Source organism: Sabethes cyaneus, chromosome 1 (genome assembly GCF_943734655.1).
Source record: "Sabethes cyaneus chromosome 1, idSabCyanKW18_F2, whole genome shotgun sequence".
Taxonomy (NCBI): domain Eukaryota; kingdom Metazoa; phylum Arthropoda; class Insecta; order Diptera; family Culicidae; genus Sabethes; species Sabethes cyaneus.
In genome coordinates, this window is record NC_071353.1 from 174,122,228 (window position 1) to 174,149,576 (window position 27,349).

The 27,349-nt window shown below is 43.9% G+C and overlaps 2 protein-coding genes across 2 annotated transcripts; one reads left to right on the forward strand and one right to left on the reverse strand.

Annotated features, from left to right (window-relative positions):
• LOC128745128 (uncharacterized protein C6orf136 homolog) lies at nucleotides 1–1,624 on the forward strand. The gene is made up of 6 exons (XM_053842120.1): nucleotides 1–317; nucleotides 392–514; nucleotides 576–745; nucleotides 807–1,028; nucleotides 1,088–1,157; nucleotides 1,220–1,624. Exons 1-6 carry the CDS (start codon nucleotides 186–188, stop codon nucleotides 1,334–1,336), a joined length of 834 nt encoding a protein of 277 aa, XP_053698095.1. The 5' UTR covers nucleotides 1–185; the 3' UTR covers nucleotides 1,337–1,624.
• Nucleotides 1,625–7,627: 6,003 nt separating this feature from the next.
• Nucleotides 7,628–9,519, reverse strand: LOC128732461 (uncharacterized). Its single transcript, XM_053825710.1, has 2 exons — nucleotides 8,162–9,519; nucleotides 7,628–8,099 (listed from the first exon to the last, which is right to left on the reverse strand). Exons 1-2 carry the CDS (start codon nucleotides 9,517–9,519, stop codon nucleotides 7,628–7,630), a joined length of 1,830 nt encoding a protein of 609 aa, XP_053681685.1.
• Nucleotides 9,520–27,349: the final 17,830 nt, after the last annotated feature.

The window sequence follows — 27,349 nt, forward strand, 5'->3', positions numbered from 1 at the left end:
TGTGTGCTTGTGCTGTGTTAATTTCTCGAACCGTAGGTAATCATCACCAGGTAGCAGTTAAGAAAACGATGAATCCTTGAAAAAAATATAAAACTCGGCGCTTTGAAAAATATCAGCCTAACCAGTGGCTAGAAGTCGCAGTGAGTGAGTGCATTGATCAACCGCAAACATAAAACGTTTGTAAAATGGCAAACTGCCTACGGAAAAGTATTTGTTCACCTTTCGTCCCTACGATCGGTCGCATTTTCAACAGCCACCGCACGGTTGCGTCAGCAGTGCTGACGACCGACAATCGTCGGCCCGTTCCGGTGATTCCGGTAAGTTCACGTGCGACTGTCGTCGAGAGCAATTGCATAACAGAATTTTTTGTTTGAACTGTATCTGTTTTTAGGTATTAAAATCACCAAACTTAACCACTCAACCAGCGCCGCTAGCTTTCCAGTTGTACTGCAGCCCAGAGGCATCAAGAATCGCATTGGCAGATCGGGTTCAGATGTGCCAAAGCGATCAAAAGGTTCGTAAGCTTTTAATTTTTTAAAAATTTAAACTCAATTTGTGGTTCAAAACGTTTTTAGGAAGCCGCTTCTCAGCCGTCGGATGGCGGTGGACCATCGGAAGAGCAGTTACAGCGGGTGTTCGATGTGCTTGCCAATACCCTGCCAAAGCTGTTCATTCAACCGCTGGACTACTCCATTTATAATCCCAAAGTAATTTTCGAGAATAATATACGAGGCATGCGGACAGAGTAAGTTTTGCTTCGGTTGAAATTTTCCTAAAAATTTAAGGTTTTTTTCTGCTTTTCACAGAGGATTGTACCCTTACGTTAAGCAGGTTGCCTTGTTGCGAACGGTTGGACACCTGAAGTACGCCTATGTCACGCTCGAGGTACTAAAAATCACCAAACACCCGGAGGACAACACGATCAAGGTGCGCTGGCGGATAAAGGGTCTCAGCGCGTTTAAGGTCATGTTTCAGTTTTGGAAGTATAAACTGTGGAAGTTGAAAGAGGTTTTCGAGAGCACGGAAGCGTAAGTTTCGGTTACATCGGCTTATTACTGTGAAGATTGCAATTTTGCCCTATTTTTAGGTGGTACGATGGCTTTTCGGTATTTCATGTTGGCCCTGACGGGCAGGTGTGGAAACACGTTGCGGATAAGGTCGGTGTTGCGAGTCAAAGTATAGAAGGTTGCAAATTTTGATAAATTTTACTTATTTTCAGATGATGCCGGATGACGATAAGGTGGTGGTTTCACCGAAGACTGTGATTTCGCCTAAATTGGCTCTGTTTGTGGGTCTAACGGTCGAGATTAGTCCAATCGTGGGTTGCGTTAATTGAGGATGCGTGGCTTCCTGCGGCTAGTTTGTATTATAGTTTGTTCTGACCGATTTTCAGTCACGCTATTGTTACGAGCTTGTGTGCACCTTCTTTACTTAAGGTTAGTTTAACGACGAAACAGATGAATCAATCGAAGATTGATTGCTTCAACTTCAACCGAGCTTGAGAGGAGTGATAAATGATATCAGTACATTTTGCATTCGAGATGCAAGTTTGAATATACTCGGAACTGCGAAATAGTTTCGTTTTAATATTTTATGCCATCCGCCCATTGATCACGTTGCAATAGCTCAGCAGATTAATAGCAAATCATTTTTTCTGTCTAAGACGGATTCGAAAGAAACGGCCATTTTCTATTCATCTATAAGTACCTGTGTCTAGGTAATTTTTTCATCTGTGTTTTCACATGCTTCAAAGCATTTATGGTTGGACTACTGTATCCAATTGCTTGGATTTTTGTGCTAGCGCGAAAACCAGAGTAGGCTGTTAATTAACAGTTTCAATATTTGACGCATGGGACTAACCATAATTATTATTTCGAAAATAGTAGATTGAAATGACGGCAAAGCTCTTTTTTAAATTATTTGTGGTTAAATATAAGAATTAAGTTAATTTCTTCTCCTGCTTTACTTGCAATAATTTTTGCCTACCTGAGAAAGCCGCAGGCACTAGAAAGGCAATCGGAAATTTAGTTGCAGGGCGATTTCTCTACCTTATGAGACATAAAAAGAAAAAATATGATCGGGAATCACTTGCAGGGTGATGCATAGCCCTACCTGAGACAGATTTTAAAATGTTATCGGAATTTCAGGTGTAAGGTGATTGCTTTCTATACCTGACCGATGGGGATTAAAAATGAAATTGAAAAACCAATCGCAGGTCGGCTTTTTTCCATGCCTGAAAAAGCATTAACAATATAATCGAGAATAGAGGAATCTACGGTGAAATCTACGGTGATTAGTTAGCCGTGAGTTAGCATGAACTGTTCTTGGTGAGCTTAGTAAGCTTAGTTTGTTTAAATTTTTCATTCTATTCTGTTCCTATATATCATACAACCGAGTTATGTTTTACTGGACTACTTACAATAGGCTATCAACCTATTCTTCGCTGCGGATCGTCAAGTATCAGAAGCTAACGCCTTTTCAATTTTACTCGGAATCGAACGTTTGTACGGAGGGAAAAACTTAGGTTCTTGAAAGACCTCTTATTCGAGGCTGTCAAACCCGAGAAGAAGAACGACGGAACTTTCAAAGGGGCCGACCTTACAAAGATTTGAGTCTTTTAATTGCGGTTCCAACGAGATGGTCGTTTATTCCAGTTTATTGCATTAGATGGAGCATCTGTGATTGCAGAGGCAGCCTGCGCTTCCGAAGCAACAAAGCTGTTTAAGAAATTCTTGAAGTGAGCGGTGAAAAGTTCACATTTTTCCTCTGCTGTATTCGTACTACGGGGATCTAGGCTTACGGGCTTACGGGCAGTCCTACCTGCTACCTCGTTTTTCTTGGAACTTACGAACGACCAGAATAGTTTTGTATTTCTACGCAAGCTGGATTGCATTCGTAAAATGTGTCTTTTGATACAGGGATCGATTGTAAGCTCCGTAATTGTTACTAACTAGCTATGTTAAACTGTCGCTTAGAAAATAGACATCGAAGACAGTATTTTCGTAAAACAGAATACCCGAGATGCTTCAAAAATCGCAAATGAGCATCACCCCATGCTGCGTTCCGAGATGGTCTACGTGTGGGCACACAATCAGAGATACGTTGTTTACTAGTTTGAGTCAGGGGCATCGTCACCATTCGCAAATAAGTCAAGGAAACTCAACTCAGCTACAGGATCAACACCAACAGCAAGGAAGCAGACTTACTGGCCAAAACAAGATCAAGCCGGCGTGTATTTCTTTTGACTGCCGTTTCGTGGACGTGCGCGTTTCGGGGACACTCTCGAGTCGCTTCGAATCTCGCAGAGGGTTGCGGCAAGAAAATAGATTGTTCTGTATATTATTTAACATCGCTATTGAATAATCAGGCAAGCGGGTATCGAACCGAGAGGTACGATCTTCAGCAAGAATAACCAGCTTCTAGCCTTCGCGAACGAACTCGAGATTATTACTAGAAACCTTGGGAGTTTAGTTTTTTTTAGTTTATGTGTCCATGTCCGCCGGTCCGGCAGAACAAAGGGATGAAATCAGAGATCTCCACTGCTGACGGTTCCCCGCCATGGCTTTTACCTGCCGCCAGGACAGGTTCTCGTCTACAGCCCGGATGTCGTTGGCTAAGCTCCGTCGTCATGAGCCGCTGGATCTGCCTCTTCTACGCTGTCCTTGTGGATTCCAGTCGAGTGCTGCTCTGCAAACCTCGTTCGCTCCTTTCCTCAAGGTGTGTCCGATCCACTTCCACCTACGTTCACGAATTTCTGTGGCTATCGGCCGTTGATAACACCGACGATGGAGGTCCTCATTGGATATCCAGTTGTCAGGCCACCAGGCACGAATGATGTATCGCAGGCACCGGTTGATGAATACCTGCAGTTTTTGCGTTGTCTCCGCTGAGACGCACCTCATTTCGCAGGCATACAGCAGTACGGATTTAACGTTTGAATTGAAGATTCGGGTTTTCGTATGTAGAGTGATCTGGTTTGAGCGCCAAATGCTTCGCAGACCTGCAAAGACACCCCTGGCCTTCCTGATCCGTGTGGCTATATCAGTCTTGGTACCACCATCGGGCGTTGTTTGGCTACCAAGCTATTGAAAGGCGTCTACCTGCTCAACTTGTTGTCCCGCTACTACCCGCGTTTCGGCGTTGTGCGAGCAAGACAATGTCGTCGGCTAGGTCGAGGTCATTTAGCTGCTCCATCGTTAGAGGATTCCAAGGCAATCCTCGATTTGGTATACTGTCAATTGCTCCAACTAATATCTCATCAATAACGATGAGAAACAGAAGCGGTGATAAAATGCAGCCCTGTCTCACGCCAGCAGTAACCCTTATGGGGTCGGACAAGACGCCGTCGTGCAAAACCTTGCACGAGAACGCCTCGTACTGAGCCTCGATGAGATGGACTAGCTTATCTGGAACTCCTGTACGCCTAAGTGTGCCCCAGATGTTTTCGTGATTGAGTCGGCCTTTTCGAAGTCAACAAACACCAGCAGAAGAGAGTCCTGGAATTCGTTGATCTGCTCCAATATAATGCGGAGCGTTGTGATATGGTCTACACATGATCGGCCAGGACGGAATCCAGCTTGCTGCCACCGGAGAGTAGCGTCGATCTTCTCCTGGATCCGGTTGAGGATTACCTTAAAGAGTACTTTGAGAGTAATACAGAGAGACGTGATGCCACGCCAGTTACCGCATTCCGTTAGGTCTCCTTTCTTAGGGACTTTGACCAATATGCCCTGCATCCAGTTCACCGGAAAAATTGCGGTTTCCCAGATATTACTGAAAAGCTGATGCACCATCTGGGCGCGATTTATTCGACGAACTGTAGGCGTCATATGCTGCTGGTTTTGTTGGTCTCTGACATTTGAAACTCGAAAGAGTTGTTCAAAATATTCAGTCCATCGCCTAAGCTGTTCTGTACGGTCAGTCAATAGCTGACCAGCTCTGTCCTTTAGCGGCATCTTTGTATTCATCCTGGCACCACTAAGGCGGCGAGAAATATCGTACAACAAACGGATATCACCATTGGCGGTGGCGGTTTCTCCTTGTTCGGCTAGGGAGTTGGTCCAGGCTCTCTTGTCCCGCCTACAAGCACGTTTAACAGCCCTCTCCAGTTCGGCGTATCGTTGACGGGCAGCTGTCTTAGCCGATCTGGTCCGCGCTCGCTCAATGTGTCGATGTCGTCGATCTTCCTCCAAGTTTCATCCGAAATCCACTCCCCCCGCCCACTGCGCGCTTTGTCGAGGGTTTCATCACTGGTCGTGATGAATGCGTTCTTGATGCCGGTCCATTGCTCTTTGACGGTTCCACCAGGTGGCAATTCCGAGGCTCGAGATTCAAGTTGTTCAACAAAGGCCCTTTTCACCTCAGAATTCTCCAATCGGCGGACGTCGTAGCGGCACCCAACTTTCTCCTTCCGTCGTTGGACACGTGCGACGCGCAGACGTGTCTCAGCGATAATAAGATGATGGTCGGATGCAATGTCAGCGCTGCGTTTGTTGCGTACATCAAGAAGGCTCCTTCTCCATTTCCGGCTGATACAGAGGTGGTCGATTTGGTTTTCTGTTCGGCCGTCGCGGGAAACCCACGTGACTTTATGTACTGGTCTATGAGGGAAGAGCGATCCACCAATGACTAAGTCGTTATTACCACAGAATTCTTTAACAGCTCCCCGTTTTCGCTCATCTCTCCTAGGCCATGGCGTCCATGACGCGTTGAAGTTCCGCGTTGTTTGAGCCAATGTGAATTTGGATGTCCTCCTTCGGGATTTTATCAACCACGCTATTCAGCTGGCTGTAAAAACTCTCTTTCTCCTGCAGGTCGGCAGCATCTGTTGGCGCATAGCACTGGATTGCCGTAAGGTTCCTAACCCGTGTTCTGAATCTGGCAACGATTATTCGCTCATTTATTGGTTCATCAGGGCCGCATGTGCCCCTGGGCTCAGTAGGAATCCAACTGCTCTTTCTCGAGTAGCATTTTCACCTCGTATGCCAGAGTAGAGCAAGACTTGCCCGGATGATGTCCTGTGCTCGCCAGTACCCGGCCAGCGGACCTCGCTCAGCCCCAGGATTTCAAGCTTCAGGCGGCTAGCTTCCCTTGCAAGTTAAGCCAGCTTGCCCTGCTGGGCAAGGGTCAGCATATTCCATGTTCCGATTCGTGTCCGTGTTTTCATGCTAAAGGTCGTTGCCAATAATCCAGAGAGATTTCTTCTTTCATTTTCGGTAACTTTTTTATATTCTGGTACAGTAGGCTGTTAACCTAAGGTCCTTATCCCGCTGATGGGGCTGCCATCTTAATGTGGGCGGGAGCCACTGTGCCCCCAAATATTACGAAAAGATCCAAGAGAAAACTTTGCCTCCCACGGATAGATACTATTGATGGTAACGAACTGGAAATGGTTTACGAGTTAATATATTTAGGATCTCTGATCACCGCCGACAACAATACAAGTAAGAGGAGTCAGTGCTGTATTCAAACTGGAAGTTGAGCCTAATTTTTCCTCTGCAAACTGCTTTGATCAAGGAGAACTGACGGTGAACAAAACGTTAATCAAACCAGTAGTCTTTTAGGACTTGAGACTGTTACTTTGCGTGTGTGGCGTACTATTTTTGGAGTATAAACGGAAGGCGGAGAGTGGCGCAGACGTATGATCCACGAGCTACAGATACTACCAGGAAAGATTCCCTTCGTACACCTGGTAAAAGTCGGGAGGCTACGGTGGACCGACCACGTCACAAGGATGCCGGACGACTGTGCAATGATAACTGTTCTCTTCAAGAACCCCACCGGCACCAGGCCTGATGGGGCTCAGCGTGCTAGATGGCTCAACAAGGTTGAAGCTGTCTTGTGTGTGTCGAGACGTTTAACGAATTGGCGACGAGTAGCACAGGACCGAGTACAGTAGAGAAAAATTCTTGATACAGCACGAGCACAAGTCACCCCGGCTCCATGCTGGTAGAAGAAAAAGAATAAGAAGGTCGGATATGAGAAAAGGCTCGCCAAAAAACCTATAAACAAAATTTCCATAAGCGAATTTCTACTGAATTGTAACAAATTGACCTATTTTAGAAACAGATGACCATGATAGAAGAACAAAAAGTGTTTGCCGTATGTTTGAGCTGCATTTTTGGCTCAGGCAGTAAATTCAGCTACCTGTTTGAGTTGCATTCCTGCAGCCAAATTTGTAATTCTGATCTGTACTGGCAACAATCGGATCGTCTAAAGAAAGAACCGAGACGCCGCCAAGCCACACGTAACACGACAGTGATTCGTTAGAAGCTCCACGAGTTAAACGTTCTTATGTTTTCATCTAACGGTGAGAACCTGGCATCAAGTGACTACCATCTAACCCATGTTTTGTCGAAAAGTCCATGACATCTATGAGCGAGATGTATTTTAAATCTGATAAGAAGAGAGATGTATTACAGTTACATTTAAACTAACAAGCTAACGGTCAAAACTATGTAGATTTGAACTAAGACGGATCATCACTTGTACGTCTAGATAGATACTGTTTGTTTCATATTTTTCAATCTACTGTCTATTATCTGTAGTTTAGCTACATAAGCCAAGTCGAATTTAGTTTCATAAATCTCGCGATGGAGCCGCTAACGCTAATCCGCTAATTCCAACGCTAATCCTTTTCCAACCAGTCAACGACCCGCGCAACGATCTTCGCCCTCCTGGCCAACAGTTCCAGTAGAAACATCAACGTCGCTACGGTTTCCAGTACGGTTAGAATTTGAAAAACTCCAATCAATTGCCGCACGGTTAGTGCTTGCACTACCGAGTAACCTTTCCGTTGATGGTAGAAATCGTAGTCACCGTACGTATCCGCCCACGACTGTATCAGCCCGGCTGGCACGATCTGCTGAATTTGTTGATCGATCGTATCCCGCAGGAAGGTATGCTTCGGATAGTAGATGGCAAGCGGAAACCCGCAGATGATGTCCTTGGCCGCCTGAATGAACTGATCAGACGGGAAGACTTTGTTGTGGTAGGCAATGTGGTCGAGCAGCACCAGCACTGCACCGTCCAGTTCGTCCCGACCAAGCCGTTCGATCGTGGCCGTGAATTGACCTTGTTCGTGAGAGATTTTACGAGCGCTGGAAAATGGGCAGGATTACTATTATATGATAAACCTGCAACTACAACGATTGAATATTACCGGGACATAATGTACGGAGAATCGGAGAAAAAATACATGCCATATTCGAGCATGTTGTAGTACAGATTAGCCTCAGCCATTTGCTTCATTGTTAGCGGTGCGGAGTAGTTTTTCGGTTCCTGAAGGAACTTGAAAAGAGAACTTTGGTAGGCCGTCCGAATGATCAGTGCGTAGATAATCCAAAAAGTCAGCATGCTTCGTGCGAACGTTCCAGTCGGATTCCGGACCAGAGCTCCACCCAGCAGAATATTAATTGAATTGGTGATGGGACTTCGGATTCCTTTACCGTAGATGAAGTCTTTCACCCGATTCGGTTGCATATTGATGATTATCATAGTGGTCCAGGTGGCTATTGTAGTTACGAATACTGCGCACCACGTTGTCCAGTGGAACGGAAGGAACAGCTTCTCGAAAGCTGAGTATGGCCGACCGGAAGGAACAGCAAACACCAGATGTGAGTAGTAATATGGCAAACCGGGTGTTAGCAGTTCATTTCTTTCCTCCGAGTAGCCAAGCGAAGAAATACCGAAGTGAACTGTTTCTTCGATGATGAGTTTTAAAAGTCCAGTAGTTGTGCCATTCTTCCACAGGAATCCCCACTGGGCATTATCCGGAGGGCTAACAACCTCCACCGTGAAGTTCAATTTCTCAGCGAGAAGATTAACTAGCATTCCTTCGAAACCACGGAGATATTGGCGTCCATTTGAGTCTTGAAAAATTTCTGTAAACGGTTGGTTGTCAAATGTTCCGATCTTCAATGGACAGCCCCAAAAGTTGGTAGCAAGATCTTCGAACAGACTTTGTCCGGTAAAGTTTATCATGGTCATCTCGACGGAGTCGCAAACAGATGCCGAGTAGGCTCGGTAAGTGAACATCTCCACCCGACCAGAGACAGGCTCGGTGAAAATAGCGACATTCAAAATCTTTTGATCCCATAAGAGTTGAACCATACTGTGGAGTTCCATTGGTAAAATATGATCCAGCAAAACAATCCAATAGTATCCATTTAAATCGTACCGCTGGCTCGTCCAATTTTCGATGAATTGTTGGAATGGCCGAAGGCCATCCACCATCAGCAAAGTGTGAGCCGATGGATAACCGACGTTTATCTGGAACTGAACGGCTAGTTCGTCGCTAAGTGGTGGACGAAGAATCCACTCAATAAAATCCCGACGGCGTTGACCGACACGCTGATGGTGCTGGATAAAACTTTCGATCAGCAGATAGACGTGCCGCTGCTGACTAGTGGAACCGTATCGGCGTAGGACGTCGACAACGGTTTGTTCTAGTTGCGAGCCAAAAACTAATGCCAGTTGGGGGCTGCATGGAAGTAGCAGAATAAATCGTAGCGGAATCATCGTTATGGTCCGACGGAAAGGTTGGTACGATACTAGGCATTGTTGTGTAGTTGTAATGGATCTTTATAGTAGTCATATTATTATGTTGTGAGAAAAAAGAGAACCAGTATTGCTTTTGTAATTTGCAAGGCCAAAGAAACTTAATGACATTAATGGGAATTGATTGGTTTAAAGCAGCTGCTTATTGTTATAAAATTGCAACTTTGGAACAATACAAATTCTGTGCTTTTGCCGTATGAAAGAGCTACATTATTTATTTCTCTTTTTTATCGTCATAATAACATCACGAATGCGTATTTGCACTTGGATAATTTTCATATTCGTTTACTATTGATAGTTGCCTTTTCGCGTATTTCATTTTGTGTCTTCCTACTTTATAGAACGTGCTTGATTTGCAAATGCCAGTTGGTTTGTATTGTCTGAGCCAATTTAAAAAAAATCGATGGACGAATTTTTAAGTTACGACCTTTTGAAGTTTTAAAGGGTAGATTGCTACCTAGATAAAGTAAATAAAAATCCCCCAGACCTGATCATAGATAGCGGAGTCCCCCAAATATGTCCAGATATGCCCAAACCTGACCCTAGATAGCAGATTTGGCTTTCATTGATCTAGTTATTGAATTCTAGTGTGATTTAAGGTGTCGGACGATAAGTTTTTGTTCATGTTCGATACTGGTCATTTCCCACAGCGATAACTTAATCTGGAACATTGCCGGTTGGTCCCAATACAGCGTAAAACTCCTAAACTGGTCGCCAATGGGCATATGTTGCATGAAAAATCAATACCGACTGTGATTTACATTCATTTTGGAAGTGTCATTGAAGATTTTTATTTACTAGTTTTAATTTACCCTTTAAAACTTCAAAAGGGCGTAACTCAAAAATTCGTCGATCGATTTTTTTTTGAAAATTTGCTCAGAGGTGTAGGATGGTAATACACAAACCAAGTGACATTTGCCGTTTAAATGGCCTATTTTATTTTTTAAGGGGAGATGCATTAGCCTTCGCCCCCGCCCCAATCTTCGCTCCCAGGTAAAGGTTGCTTTTACTATACATCTTAACCAAAAAAAATGTACGCCTCCTTTCAGAACAACAAATCTATTTCCATTTTACATCAATTGTTTATAATTTCGTAATTTATTTGTGATGAAATTTTGAACTTTAAAATACCGCCATTGAAAACAACACTATTTTCTTCAGATATGAGAAACTGAGCTTATTTCGAAATGCTGGGAAAAAGTATAAAATAATGTTATTTAGGATAAGCTTTAACTGTTATATTTTTTGAAATAGCACAAATAACATTTTAAAATGCATTAACGTATTAACATCATGGTGAATTTTAAAGAAATTTTATCGAAAAATATCGAAATATCGTGTCAGCTACTGTTTGTATTTGTATTTGTATTTTGATCGATTCATCTGACAATTTTTGTATTATCTACATGAATATCTTTGTCAGCCCAGATGATGCATCAGCTTTTCAGCAATATTTGGGAAACCGCAACTTTTCCGGTGGACTGGATGCAGGGCATATTGGTCAAAGTCCCTAAGAAAGGAGACCTAACGGAATGCGGTAACTGGCGTAGCATCACGTTGCTCTGTATTAATCTCAAAGTACTCTGTAAGGTAATCCTCAATCGGATCCAGGAGAAGATCGACGCTACTCTCCGGCGGCAGCAAGCTGGATTCCGTGCTGGCCGGTCATGTGTAGACCATATCACAACGCTCCGCATTATATTGGAGCAGATCAACGAATTACAGGATTCTCTTCTGCTGGTGTTCGTTGACTTCGAAAAGGCGTTCGACCGACTCAACCACGAAAACATCTGGGGCGCACTTAGGCGTAGAGGAGTTCCAGATAAGCTAGTCCATCTCATCGAGGCTCAATACGAGGCGTTCTCGTGCAAGGTTTTGCACGACGGCGGCTTGTCCGACCCCATAAGGGTTACTGCTGGCGTGAGACAGGGCTGCATTTTATCACCGCTTCTGTTTCTCATCGTTATTGATGAGATATTAGTTGGAGCAATTGACAGTAGACCAAATCGAGGATTGCCTTGGAATCCTCTAACGATGGAGCAGCTAAATGACCTCGACCTAGCCGACGACATTGTCTTGCTCGCACAACGCCGAAACGATATGCAGAGCAAGTTAGACGACCTCTCCGAGAGCTCCCAGGCAGCAGGTCTCACAGTCAATGTAGCGAAAACTAAGTCTATGGTAGTGAACACTGACAATTCCACCAACTTTACAGTAGCGGGACAACAAGTTGAGCAGGTAGCCGTCTTTCAATATCTTGGTAGCCAAACAACGCCCGATGGTGGTACCAAGACTGATATAGCCACACGGATCAGGAAGGCCAGGGGTGCCTTTGCAGGTCTGCGAAACATTTGGCGCTCAAACCAGATCACTCTACGTACGAAAACCCGAATCTTTAATTCAAACGTTAAATCCGTACTGCTGTATGCCTGCGAAACGTGGTGCGTCTCAGCGGAGACAACGCAAAAACTGCAGGTATTCATTAACCGGTGCCTGCTATTATTCGTGCCTGGTGGCCTGATAATTGGATATCCAATGAGGAACTCCATCGTCGGTGTCATCAACGGCCGATAGCCATAGAAATTCGTGAGCGTAGGTGGAAGTGGATCGGGCACACCTTGAGGAAAGGAGCGAACGAGGTTTGCAGAGCAGCACTCGGCTGGAATCCACAAGGACAGCGTAGAAGAGGCAGACCCAGAGGCTCATGGCGACGGAGCTTAGCCAACGACATCCGGGCTGTAGACGAGAACCTGTCCTGGCGACAGGTAAAAGCCATGGCGGGTAACCGTCAGCAGTGGAGATCTCTGATTTCATCCCTTTGTTCTGCCGGACCGGCGGACATGGACACATAAGTAAGTAAGTAAGTACATGAATATGAAGCTTAAATCTAGAACAAAACTATTGCAGCATCCTCCGTTGCCCCAAGGTTACCGAGTCTGCTTTGACAAGCCAGTGGTCGTGGGTTCGAATCTTAGTAGAATCAAGCCATTCGATGTCAAGTGACTTTAGCATGGGTTTATTCTCAGGCCCCTCCATTTACCCTTCCTTCGTGCTGAATTCTATATTTACCCTCTGAAGCCTCGTGACAGTGCACATGTCCCTCCTATAGTTAAGTGTACTGGTCAGAGGTACGAATGAGTCCTCGCCAGGGACGGCTATAATATGGCGATAGTGCTGGCAGCGAGGAATAAGTGGGTAAAGTAGATTAAGCTTTGAAGGAAGGGTAAACCCCAATACACGCAAGCACGCATAAAATTTAATAAGCATATCGCTCACTCAATAGCGATTATAGCAAAAAGAAATGCAGTGCAGGTCATACAGCAAACACCCGGGCGATATTACAATAGATCAACTATACTGGTCGCAGTAATGAGTCCACACATGAAAAAAAAAAAAAAATTGCAGCATCCTAGAACTTGTCAGTCTTCAACTAAAGTCGCGTGAAGAAACGTCTCCAAAGTCAAATAATTCTTTGATCAGCGTGAATGTGCGGATGCATGAAGTCAGTGGATCATAAAATCCGTAAATAGTCCGATGAAATCTGGTTGTCAGTAAATTCGATGAGCGAACCTGTCTACGTGAAGCACGAAAGTCAACTTGGGACAGCAGAGCCGGGGCATCTATTTCATTGTTAAGCAGCTTGGCCACAAAAGTTGCTTGTTGAATCCTTCGACGACTCTCTAATGTCTCCAAATCCAAAAGCTGGCATCGGTTTACGTAGCGGGGAAGATTGTGAGGTAGACGCCAGGGTTTATCCGGTAATCAAATGAGATGGGCGTATTACATCGGTGCAATGTTATAACCACACATTTGACAATGCTTGTTGTGGGCTTGTTTCTATTACACCAATCAACAAAGGTGTCCAACAGCGCTTGCAATCGGTTGCAATCAGCGATAGATTTCACAACGAGGTAGATCTTTAGATCGTCGGCATATACCAGTGTGCATCCGGAACCAAGCAGAATGGCAATGTCATTAAAGTACAAGACGAACAGCAAAGGCCCCAGGTTACTGCCTTGCGGAACACCAGAAGTATTACTGAATGCACGTGAAACTGTGGAATCCAGTTTGATACGTAAAGTACGGTCTCTTAGATATGAGCTAAACCGTGAAGTCAATCTATCATATACAGCGGATTTTGAGAGCTTGTGCAAGAGTATTCGATGATCTACTGTGTCGAAAGCGGCCTTAATATTTGTGTACACAGCGTCAATTTGAGTTCCAGCTTCTATCTGTGAGATGCAGGTACTAGTGAAATCCACCAAGTTCGTCGCCACAGAACGACCTGGTATAAAACCATGCTGGTCGACTGATATATAGTTTTTGGTGCTGATCAGAATTATACCACTTACGATGATTTCAAAGAGCTTTGATCCAGCAGAAAGACTGGTGGTGCCTCTGTAGTTCCTTACATGTCGCTTTGCTCCTTTTTTAAATACGGGAAACATATGGGACTGTTTCCACAGCGTTGGAAACGTCCGTTGCTGTAACGATTTGGAACACACTGGAAGGAATAGAAGATCCTTTCCTCTTAGAGTTTACGAATGTTCAAAAGCATTTTGGATTAGTTCGCAATCTGAATTACGTCCGCAGTACGTGTGATGTGTAGAGAGAACTATTTAGCCTACGGTATGCAAATCACTGGCAAATTTTAAAGCGCGTTTATTCTGCGGTTTTCGTTGCTTACGACGTAGTCTCTGCTTTCCGTTTCGATGCCATTTTAATCTGTGCAACTCACTATTACTCCAAACAGGGTTTTAAGGAGGTCTAATTCTGGGAAGATTCTCGTTCAGCCAGGTGCAAATAGCATCACAAAACCGCAATGCCATATCATCCACATCGAACTCGTCTAATAAAATAACCCAATCTAGAGACAAAAGGTGGTCCACAAGAACATCAAAGCTAATACGACGTTAGTTCAGAGGCGTAATTTCGACAGCTGGAACTTCAACGGGGCATACCAGAATAAATCCAATGGAGGATGGGGAAGATCAACAGGAAGTAGCGGAGAAATTACCCAACGCACGGCGATCTCTTGTTCAGGAAGGCAGTAAATCGAGGTCCAGTGTTCGTCCGAGATTATTACGTAGTGACTTAACTTGTTTCAAGTTCAGGAATTCAAATTCATCGACCACAGCAGCGCTAGCAGCAGGAAGCGGGAGAGAATTGTTGTACTCTGCTCCATCCTTTCTATTAAACCAAGAAATTTGCGGTTGGTTATAATCACCACAAATGAGAATTATCTCTTCTGAAGACCCCTTGTCACGTAATTAATAGATTGAGAGAATATGCTCATCGATAAACTTGACAATTTTACTTCTGTCAGGTGAGATGCAAACTGCTGCAAGCAAAAACTACTTTTGTCACTATTCTTCGAGCTACGATCACAACGATACACGTTTAAATCCTAGTAAAACATTAGTGGCTGCATTTAACCAGTTAGATTTTATGTTTTATCGCCTATATTATACGTTAGTCAGCTGAAAAATGTACGTTTTTCGACAACAATTTTTAATTCATCATATTTCTTGTCGGAAACCTAGTAAATTGTGTTTGTGTGAATCAAATGTATGGTTAAGTGATTTGTGAAGATGATCCTATCAAAAGATTTTGAAAATATGAATAAAAAAGTGCATTTTCGGCTCATTTATTTTCAACTGATTAAAATAGGTGACACTGCTTAACTCGTTCCTTACCCTATAGGTATGAGATGTGAGAGTTATAACTGGGCAGCAGATGCTGCAATCAATGTAGTATCGATCAGTGACGATTGGCTATGATCGGGTTCATCTACTTTTTCTCAGAACGCATAGTGCGATTCGTAATTCAATATAGCAAGTATTTAACATCATTTTTGTTTAATAAATAAATGAAATTTTTGTAGAACTAGTTCTTATCTACAAGTTTGTTGAATAAAGTTTTGCTATATCTTTTGTATTTTCGGTGCTACAGTAAATGCTGCTGACGACGAATACGACCTTTAAGGTACGAAAATTCATTTGATAAATGAAACATGAAATAATAATTTCCCCATTTAATTTGAGGATTTTTGCTTTAATTGATTGGAAATATTTCTATGAATCTAGTGCAATACAGTAAATTGTAAATTTCTGTTGCAAACTTTTGAGAAAGTGGCAAATATTGAGCATTTTTAGTCAAAATAGTTTCATTGGAGAGCCACCGAGACCAACGTAGTCCTACGTCAACCATGCGGTCGTGTCTCGTAAACAACTACAACCCTACGAATTTTTACGTCGAGCAAAAGAGAGAAAGCTTTTTCTGCCATAAAATTCTCACCCACTATAGGAAAAGCTCACTGCGACCTGCGGGCTGCGATTGTATGGCACAGATTCAGTTCCACTGCCGGCTGCCAGAAGAACGGACGCGTTTCAGTTTTACACGAACATCAAGGAACTTCCGTACGTGATTTTCACGTACACTTCGGTTTTTCACTTCTAGAAAGCAATGCTAACGAAGCATAAAAGTTTAGCCTCCAGAATGCATGCATTTGAATTCCAATTGAGAAGCCAAAGGAAAAAAAGAAGAAGCATGAACTAGGTATGAATATTAAATCAACTCTCATTCAAGAGTGGTTGGCAATTTGATTGAAAAGACAAAATTCCACCCCTGCCGTTCAGGGGGGGAGGGGGGGGGGCAAAGTTAATGGCAATCTAGTTAACTGCGAAATTGATTCGATAAGATTTTGGTCGCGTCCGCGTGTTTTGCTATCCGTCAGAAACAGACCAATGATTTGAAAATTAGGCAGATTTTTTCGGGGTTTTATATTAGGCACTACAATCGGAACGGAAATGTTTATTTTTGTTCCAGTCTCGTCATTTGTTTTTGTTATCCCAGCCTTAGCTAAATCGGCACTATTTAGGCGGCGCCTGCGACGAGTGGAGCACAGCATACAGACGGCCGGCACCGAGGCGATAACTCTGTAACAAACCAAAACAATAACAACACCGGCCAAATCCGGCGTACAGAATTTTGGGCTGGGATGACTATCGTGATAACAACGGCTCCGCCGCTTCCGCTGGCTGCTGGTAGGAAGGACAAAACTTTACCCCCGTGCCAACAAACAGCAACGGAACATCCGGCTTTGATAAGCAGACTGGCCGGAATCGTACCCGCTCTGACTATGTGGTGATTGCTGTTATTTAAGCAGCCCCTAAATGATGCCTCGCTGTGTTGTTGTTGCTGTTGTTTAGAGGAGGCCTGGAATGTTCGGACGGTGTTGAAAATGGCTAAACTTTGCCCATCCGGAAAAGTCGTAAATTGTTTTAGACGGGGCGCAACTTTTCGGCCCCCGCCGGCCGGCGGTGGGCTAGCCAGCTAGTTGTTGTTCACCGGTTGGTATCGGAGCAGAGTTAAGGTGTCGACATGCTGTCGGGATTTAACATTAGATAATAGATGATAACCGCATAGTTTAGCATATAATACGGTATCCTTTGGCTGTTTGGTCTTTTTGCCGTTACCAACGTTTGGGTTTTGATCTGTGGCTGGGTGATTAGAACATCTTGACTTTGAAATATTTTTTGGTGAGAATCTGGCGTTTCAAAACAATTAAACAATAATTGATATCATCAATTATAAAGTTAAAATTCTAAGTTAGTCTAGAAATTATTAAAATTGTCGAGATGTCGATGTATAATTTGATTTTCCATAACATAGGCTCAAAATAAATTCATTCTTTCACTTGTTCTTCGGTTGAATCTCCGAGACCATCGTTTCACCAGCGATGTCATGTAAAATATTAAGATTGGTGCTTTTCCCAACTACGAAAAAAATAGAAATCTAAGGGATGATATGGCAACAATATATTAGAAAAAGAAAACCAACTGAAACGTCCATGTAATTTATTCAAAACTCCCGTTTCTTGCTGATATGTCGGAAGTACAACGTACCCACACATCACATCTCTCTTGACTTCAAAGCAGCATACGATACAGTTGATCGAGACCAGCTGTGACATATAATGCACGAATGCGGTTCTTCGGGCAAACTGACGCGACTGATCAGAGCTACATTGCATCGAGTGATGTGTTTCGTGCGCATCTCGGGGACACTCGAGTCCCTTTGAGACGCGATCAGGGTTGCGATAAGATGCTGGTTTATCTTGCAATCTTGTCAACATCGTTCCTGAGGGGTTGATCTGAAGGTAGCCAACTCATAGGCTTTGTCAAAGACTTTGATATCATAGCCAGCAACCTTACGACGGCGGAGACAATTTATGCTAGTCTGAAAGCGGAGGTTTAACGGATTGGGAGTAAAGTGCCAGAATTGATCACAGGATCTTACGCTCAAAATTACTGAGAGCTCGTCGGTCGTTCTCTTTCAGCGTCCACGCTTCATGACGGTAGAGTACCACCTTGAGAATTAGCATCTTATACAGCGCGACTTTCATAGGTGTTTCGGGTTACGGGACCTCAGCTGATTACGAAATCCATAGAAGACCCCGTTGGCAGCCGCTATCCGCCTTCTATGGCGGAGGTTATGAAAACAGCGGCATGGTTTTACAACAATGTTGAAGCATAATGCACCACAGCTCATTTCATTTAACCGAATTGTACGCCGCCTTGAAGTCTACAAACAAATCGCGGGTCTGCAAGTTGAATTCCCGTAAATTATCCCGGATTTGTAGCAAGGTGAACGTTTGGTCCGTCGTGAAGCGTCCCTGATGAAAATCGCACTGGTATTCGTCAACAAAGGCCTCCTGCATCGGCTTCAGTCAGGGATGCGAGAGAGAAATCTGTATGTAGAATTGAGGAGAGTACCGCCTCGATAATTGCTGAATTCGAGTCGATAGCCCAACCAGTCTGTAGGTAGTTTTTCCACAGTCCATTTCTGCATATCTTATCTGATGGATTGCAAGCCAATATAGCCGTTCGGTCCTGCTTTCAGCTCTCTAACTGCTTTTTTAATCTCGTCCATCATCCGCAATCGTTATCTTGTTTCTGTTGACAGCTCCATCTTGTTTACCATTCAACAGTACATCGAAATGTTGTTTCTAATGCCTGGCTGCCTCCGAATTTTTGGTAATCAGGTTCCCCTCCTTGTCGTTACACATAACAGGAGTTGGCACGGTCCGATTCCTGATGCCATTGATCGTTTAATGAGGCTTCTCGGCAATTCTCCGCCTCCGCAAGAATATGATCCCAGTCATTAGGCACAATCGCGGACAAGACACAATGGCATGATCCCAGTGTTGGCGTTTCTTACGACGGTGAAGTCTCTTTGCAACTCCTTCCGCTGCTAACGACCGAATATTCAGTCGTATCTTCCTCGTTGGTTTCGATTTGAATACATTGGACAACCGGGCGCAGATCTTGCTTACTACGAGAGATAGTATACTATAGTCCGAGTCGACGTTTGGTCCCCGGGAAGACTTCATGACTGCAACATCCGAAAGGCACCGGCTATCAACCAGAATATGGTCGATTTTAGAGCTGGCCTCTTCGTTGTGGTGTTTTCAGATCTTCTTCCGTATGTTCCGTCGTGTGAAATTGGTACTACGGATAGCCATTCCTCTGGCTGCAGCGAAGTTGATTAGCCTCAGGCCATTGTCGTTTATGGTAGGATGGAGATTGTCTCTACTCTTGGCGTCCGGTCCGGCCTGTGCTTTGTGTCCCCGATGACAATCTTCACGCTTGAAACTGGTACCTAAACAATGATAGCGCTGTTAAATATTTCGCTCGCTACTGCAACCGTCAAACATAGCTCTGGTCCTCTGAAGCTCCCGTCTCACGCCTCCATGAGCCATATGATACCAAATGCGGCGTATCCTGGGCAATGTTGTCAACCTGATAATAGCGAAATGAGGAGGTGCGACGCGAATACCGGTGCGGTAACCATAGCACGGCGGTAGAGGAAATGCTTCGTCAAACACGAGCGTCTGTTCACCAAGGGAGTGCGGCTCAAACAGCGTCTGTTCTCCATGTTAGGGACGGCTTATCATACTAGTCCTCGTGCCAGCGGGGACTCCAAGCAGTGCTGTGCAGTATGGTCCTCCGGCGAGACAGGGAGTTAAGGGTAGGCCCTGGAAAATAATAAGTTTCCAACAACGAAGAAGAAAATAGGGATCGGAACAATCGGCGTCGACCTACGCGACGAAATAAGGACTACGATTGGAAACTCGGTATGGAAAAGCGGGCATCGAGCGGCTACTTTCTACCAGAGCTGTGGCACCGCCAACGAGCTGGGAACCGGCCTTATAGTACTGGGAGAGATGCGTCAGCGTGTGGTTGGTTGGCAACCGATCAACGCAAGGATGTGCAAGTTGAGGATTATGGGCCGTTTCTTCAATTACAGTATCATCAATGTGCACTGCCCTCACGAAGGGAGATCCGATGACGAGAAGGAGGCGTTCTACGCGCAGCTGGAGCAGGTGTATGATGGCTATCCGCGACGGGACGTGGAAATTGTCATCGTCATCGACATGAACTCGCAGGTAGGACGGGAAGCTATATATAGACCGGTAATCGGGCCAAACAGCCTGCATGCCGCAACGAACGACAACGGCCAACGATGCGTAAATTTTGCAGCTTCCCGCGGTATGGTAGTCCGAAGTACCTTCTTCCCCCGCAAAGATATCCACAAGGCTACCTGGAGATCACCAGACCAACGAATAGAAAACCAAATTGACCATATTCTAATCGACGGTAAATTCTTCTCTGATGTTATAAACGTTCGTACCTACCGCAGTGTGAATATAGATTCGGACCATTTCCTAGTTGCAGTCTGCATGCGCTCAAAACTCAGTGCAGTGCATAACACGCGTCGAAGTCGTGCGCCGCGACCCAACATCGAGCAGCTACGAGACCCTGGAGTTGCCCAGGAATACGCGCGGCAGCTGGAAGCAGCGCTACCAACGGAAGAGCAACTTGGCGCAGCAACTTTTGAAGATGGCTGGAAAGGCATTAAGACCACCATTGGTAGTACTGCTCTAGCGGCACTAGGTACAATGAATGCGATCCGAAAAAACGATTGGTTCGACGGCGAATGCGAGCAATTAGTGCAGGAGAAGAATTCAGCGCGATTCCTGGGTACCCGTGCCACCAAGGATCAGATTTTCGCGCTTCGGCAAGTGTTGCAGAAATGTCGCGAATACAACGTGCCAACGCATCATTTATTCATCGACTTCAAATCGGCGTATGACACGATCGATCGAGATCAGCTATGGCAGATAATGCACTTCTACGGATTTCCGGATAAACTAACGCGATTGGTCAAGGCGACGATGGATCGAGTAATGTATATTGTTCGAGTATCAAGGGCAGTCTTGAGTCCCTTTGAATCTCGAAGAGGGTTACGGCAAGGTGATGGGCTTTCATGTTTGCTGTTCAACATCGCTTTGGAGGGTGTGATAAGAAGAGCGGGGACACGAGTGGCACCATATTCACGAAGCTCGTTCAGCTTCTTGGTTTCGCTGACGACGTTGAAATCGTTACACGTACCTTTGAGAGGATGGCGGATACGTACATCGGACTGAAAGCTGAAGCCAGCTGGCAGGAAATCGTGCCTACTTTGGACTCCGTAGGACGCTGCTATCGTACACAATTCGCCACCGCACGAAGTTAACAATCTACAAGACGCTGATTAGACTGGTAGTCCTTTACGGCCATGAGGCATGGACTATGCTCGTGGAGGACCAACGCGCCCTTAGTGTTTTCGAACGGAAGGTATTGTGCGCCATCTACGGCGGAATGCAGATGGAAGACAGAACGTGGAAGAGGCGAACGAACCATGAATTACATCGGTCGCCTGCGATGGGCTGGGCACGTCGTGAGGATGTCGGACCCTGCGGACCCTACGTAGACTACGTGGTTGGCGAATTGCGGCCATGAACTGAGTGGAATGGAGACGACTTCTTCGTACAGCAGAGAAAACCACGGCCTGGAGCTGATTGACAAATAACAATTACGGGGCTAGTGTAACAATCGTACTGACTCTATCTAGCAGCACCGCTTAGCCGAGTTTCGAACATACGATGACTGACTTGCTAGACCAGCTTCGTATCTCGAAACCAACAAAACGGTTGAAAACTCTTCGAAACTCAGAACTATCGTCTTCGCATGTTTTGCCAATAACCAGTGTGGATAAAATCACAGTAGAAAAAAATTAGTGAGATCTCAAGCGCACGGAATTTCAACCGTGATTATAAAAGTCAAACTCGCACATAAGTTACTGTTGTTATGCAATGTGAACTCAATTCCGCTGTTTTGCTTGTTTGTTCATAACTAACATTTCTGTGACGAACCCGAGAGCGGAAGAGTTTATCGCTGGAATCGTTACTTTCTTATTTAGAAAGAGAAAAGCCCAACAAAACTGTGATAAATATGACTTTAAAATATGTTTTATTTTAACTTTTGCGTATTATTTAGCGATATAGATCAGGCAGGAAGCAATATGCACGTGTTTTGTGCTTCTTACTGTGGAAACAGTAAATTTCACGCGTAATTTTTTCTGCTTGGAAGTAGAATAACACCTTGGGTTGACAGATAGTGGACTCCCAAATACCACCGAAGTGTGGCACCTCTAGGGGACTGAGTGCCACTCAATACTGTTGCCGTAGACTCATAGACTCATAGACTTGCCGTAGACTCGGTTTGTCTTTCCAACTAAACAAACAGTGGTGTTCTATGTTTGGTTCCTTCATTACTGTTCGGCCTTGCATGCAGTCGGTTAGCGCGTTCACTCGGCTGCTTAAAACCCATGAGTATGCCGCATTCACTTGCCAATACGTAAACGAAGCTCAGTTCCTAAAATTCAGTTAAGAAGTTATAAGCTATACATGTCACAAAAAAGTTTAGATTCAGATGAGATTGTTTCGGAAGTGTTTTTTGCCTGCTTTGCATATCTATGCGAACATCGGGACGGGACGTTTTTAATCAAAACACGAAATGGACGGCCGAGTTAGCAACCGTCATTGCATTCATTGTTCGATGATCAAAGGCGCCGAAGCCGAATTGCGGCGTCATTTTGTTTTTGCTGGCCTACTATGTCCTGCACATCAGTAGTTTGATGTTGACGTTCGATTATTTGTTTTGCCGGATTAAACTGATTCTTGTTCGGGGAAATTCAACTGAATTGTACTTCGGTAAAAACGGATTAATACAGGTTAATTTAAATTAACCGCACCGAGCTGCATAAAATAATGATGTTTCTCTTGGTAAGTACTCTAACCGCTGGTAATTTTCCCGAAGACGACGGATGGTACAGGCAAATGGGACGAACAATTTGCAGTTCCTAACGATTGTCGGAACCGATGGAGATGAATCGATAGTAGCGTTCCTACAGCGTTCAGCAGACAGCAGAAAAGAAGCAAAAAATGCCACCGCCTGGGTCTGTGTATGGTAAGTGCAATTGAATCACATTAGGTTACCGGGACACAAACATACGTCTCAAAACGTCGCAAAACAACTCCAAGAGGAGAAATGAAAAAAATAACAATCCTTATTTCTCTCTGTGTGGTGTAATGGGATGAAGGGCCGGGGGGGGGGGGGGGGGGGTTATGGGGGTTTGTGTTGGTTGGGTTGAAAACCCCGAGTGCCATTAGTGCATTCTTCCGTGCTTGGTGCTTGGTTGGCAATGATAATGATGGTAGGTACGAACCCAAGCCGGCAACGGAAACGCTATTCACTCGGTAGTGATTGGGAGGAATTGTAAGATTTACAATCGATTCCGAAGGTTTTAGCGTCGTATGTCGTCGTTATTGGAACAAAGAACCATTGCAGATAATGTCAATCGTAGGAAATGAATTGTATAAAAGTGAATTCTAATGAGATAAAAAAAGATCGATCCTAAATCGCTTTTAGTTGCATTATTTACAATAAAACCTAACCCACATTGATAAAAATAGTAAAAATGCCATAGAAATGTATCAATGTATTTATAACTAGAAGAGATAAGTTGAGCAAAGTTTTAACCACAATACGCCACGCAACAGCAGACCATTTAGCTATGCTAAAACTTTCTTTTCTACCTCCGTCCGCTCCGATACCTCGCCTTCTTTTAAATTAAAGTTAAAAATGGAAGACATTTCAAGTTGAACGCCTCTCAAGAAGCCTGCGTCCACGTCTACTAGAGTTTCTCGGGAAATGTAAAAGAGTATGACCAACTTTGACGGAAAGCTCAAGCGACCGGAAGTGAGCCGGTTTTCTTCGCCCACCGACTGACGAAATACCGGACTGGACTACCGCCTCTGTCGAGGAGATTCCTCTGCTGGAAGTGCGCCACATCCCCCCCCCCTCCCTACCCCTCCCACCTTTCAAAGGGGGTAACTTATTTACATAGGGTTTCCTCACTGCGTTTAATTCAATTAATTAGCTTCGTCTCGTTTTCTTTCCGAGTAGGTACCGACTGCTGCCAGGAGCCAGCACAGCACGACAGATGGTAGTCTTTTCGGTACTTTCCCGTCCGACGACGGTGGACGAACTTTTGAGACTGAATAATTAGGTGCACTTTTCCCGTTTTGTGCTGCAGCAGAAACGAGCGCTTCTAGCTCCTAAGTAAATAGTTCCGTCGAAAGTAAATCTTGCTGATTTGTTGACGTAGTAAATGAGTCAGGAGATCGGTTCAAGATCAGTTAAGCTTGAAAGTTCGGTTCGATTCACTCTATCCTATTTTAAAGTTTGACTTTCGTTTGAGCTCTTCACGAATGGGTAAAATAGCTTGACAACTTTGTTTGCCAAGTTTATTTACATTTTATTCCCGACAGCCTCCAGAAAGATTTGCAACTTCTGAAGTGCTCCCGGCATGGCCGGGCTGCCAGCCTGCCCGGAGCCGTTGTAGAGGAGACTTTCGTGGTTAGCTTTTCCATTTTGCATTTTAATTATTTAATTTTGCTTTTGAATCTGTCCTCTGCGCCTTGCAGATAACTGAACTGCCTCGACTGCCAGCTACTCGAAACTCTCAACAATTGCATGGCAGAAGCAGTAGCAGCAGCAGCAGCAGCAGCAACAATCGACTGCGATTGGGGAGTAAAACTTTAAATTGAGATTGATCTGTTTTGTTACCGCAAATTCCCATTTGAATTCAATTTTCGTAAGTCGCTTCTACTGGCACCTTCTTCTCCTTCGAGACTGTGCGGTGTGCGCCCTGCACTGGCTGTGGTGGGTGGTTTAGTTTTGCTCTCTGCCAGGAAAACCTTTTTCCAATTGAGAACGATGGACAGTTTTTCTTTCCGGATGGGAAAACTGCATCGCTTTGTGGGGTGTTTTCAATTATTTCCTTCGGTGAGCAATCGATGGCTGCTCGGGATTGGAATTATTGACGCTTGGTGGTAAATCGCAGCAACCGCTGATTTTTCCCCCCACTGAATCATAACCGCTGCTGCTGGCACTGGCATCCATGTAGCATTTAAGAACAGCATCATTGAACCAGCGTGGGTGCAAGGGTTTCGATTCGAGTTCATTCGGTGAATCATCAGTACAACCGTCGGAACCGACGGGAATGCAGAAAAAATGCTACTCCATTGTTATGCTAATGGACGAGCGAAAGCTATTTGCGGTAAAGTTACCACCACCTCATTGCCCACCCATCCCACGCTCTGCCAAACCAATAATGAATATTGCTAGTTGCGTTGCACCACATACATACTCCGGTTTTATATTGTTGTGAAGTTGGAACGAAGTCCACGGCATGCTTTGTTCACTAACCAGCCACCCGATGCATCGCTGTCGTTAAATCAATTGATTGATAATGGCCCGTCACATTGCGGCTGCTGGAAAAGGCAGCAGAAATCATGACTAATGGATGAAATATTACACATATAAAGGGCACCTTAATGAGAAAATGTTTGTTTGCAACAGCGAAACTGTCCTTTTAATTGCGGTTTCGGGTTTACCAGGTCCGGGTTTACTTTCGATCCATAACTCAATATAATCCAAGTGTCACAATCGACGGTGATCAAAGTAGGCCTGTACTGGAAGAAGGTTATTTTTACGTTTTTTTTCACAGTGGGGGATATTTCAATATGTGTAAAATAATTGATAATCGAACTTTATTGCATCTCCTTACTGGTGGAAAGCAATCGTCCAATGGAAAATTTTCAAGTTCATGTTCAAAAAGTTTATCAAGGTTTCAACAACAATCAATAAAACACATTTTAGCATCTATAATTATGTGTAAAGAAGTTTGTAAACTATGACACAAATGATATGTACATCGTAAATTAGCAGAAATCTACTCGTTAATAAAAAATTAACAACTCTACATTAAACAAACCATATATTTTGACAACTTGCACATGCACAAAAATCTACACCAAATAGCCAACCTTGATTCTAAAAGTTAACACTGGCGTAGCTAGGATGCAATGGAAGGCGGAACACCAGAATATTCGCAACGTCCAACCGATAAGGTCTTTAAGTGTTTTAAATCAAGATTGAACTTTCAATTATCTTGAATTATATTTTCTACCGCCTTGTTCCTAGGCTTGTGGGTTGACTAGGAAAAATTAAATATTTGATCATCACATAGGCGTACCCAGGCAAGGGCACATGTCCCACTATCTTTGTGAAATTAATTGTAAAACAAAATAATTTCTGTAACTCAGGAGCCCGCAGCTCGGTCACTATTTTTGAGAACCCAACAAACACCGAAGCTGAATTAAAATGCTACTGATTTGGTCACAGCTGATTTAACTCTGAATACAAGTGGTAGACGCTGAATAAATTTAAGCAAAGGCCTCTGTATTCTATAAGTGATTAAGCAGCGAACGAATGCGCTGTAAATAAGCTGCTTCACATAATAGTGTCACAAGCAGATTAGGCGCATCTTCAACCTCTCCACATCCCGTCAATATTCTCAATAATTGTGCTATACAAGCTGAATAAACGATTTCTCATCTTAATAAACAGCCCTCCTACGAAACATTTATGCGCTGATTAAATAATTTAGCAGCCATTATTATTCAGCCGTAGCTGAATATGCATCAAATAAAATTTGTGTAAACAATTCTACAATACTTATTCAGCAGAAATTGAAGAACTTATACAACTTATTTCGTTTGAGGAAGAAAAAACACTTGTTAAGCAATTATATCGCCCTTTATATAACCTCTGTGCACCTTGTTTCCAGCTTTGCGCAAATTGGTTATTTAAAAACGCGCAAAAGCCTCTATTAAGCTCCATTGCAGCTTCGAAAGCAGCTATTAGCAAGCCCGAAGCTTGATAAAATCACCAAATTTACATGTTTAAGAGCTGAAAAAGGGTTTTTATTGCTAAAACTATACCATAGTTCAGCCACAGGTTGAAAAAAATCAGCTATAAAAGCGTTTGATCAGCCTGAAATTGTTACTTGGACAGCTGCTTTCAAAGCTGCAATGGAGCTTAATAGAGGCTTTTGCGTGTTTTTAAATAACCAATTTGCGCAGTGTTGTCAATTCTATTTTTAGAACGAGAAATGGTTTTGCAATGCTTTTTCAGTCGCTTAATCAACGTCTCATCAACCCTTATGCAGCCAAAAATAATGTTTAAATTTCAAAAATGGAACGCGCCATATTTATTTTGCTTTGGCGTCATAAGCTATATTTTAAATTTCGAATAACTTGAATTCGTATATGCAAGCTAATTAAAAATGCATGTCGTCATCTTTCGGGAATTGAACCGCCATCTTCTGATCCATAAGCACTCATCGTATGTTCCGCCCCATCTGCATCTGCAGAACGGACAGTGAAAATATCTTTACACTTGAAGCAGTCGATAATGTCGATAAGGTTGATAAGACGTTGATTAAGTGACTGAAAAAGAATTGCAAAACTATTTCTCGTTCTAAAAATAGAATTGAC

What these genes read in the sequence shown, in the direction of transcription:
- LOC128732461 (XM_053825710.1), bottom strand. Translation starts at nt 9,519, where the DNA reads ATGATTCCGCTACGATTTATTCTGCTACTTCCATGCAGCCCCCAACTG. An exon ending in TCTCCGTACATTATGTCCCG is followed by an intron (nt 8,100 to 8,161) that starts GTAATATTCAAT and finishes CCCATTTTCCAG; the next exon opens with CGCTCGTAAAATCTCTCACG.
- LOC128745128 (XM_053842120.1), top strand. Translation starts at nt 186, where the DNA reads ATGGCAAACTGCCTACGGAAAAGTATTTGTTCACCTTTCGTCCCTACG. An exon ending in TGTGCCAAAGCGATCAAAAG is followed by an intron (nt 515 to 575) that starts GTTCGTAAGCTT and finishes AAACGTTTTTAG; the next exon opens with GAAGCCGCTTCTCAGCCGTC. An exon ending in GTTTTCGAGAGCACGGAAGC is followed by an intron (nt 1,029 to 1,087) that starts GTAAGTTTCGGT and finishes CCCTATTTTTAG; the next exon opens with GTGGTACGATGGCTTTTCGG.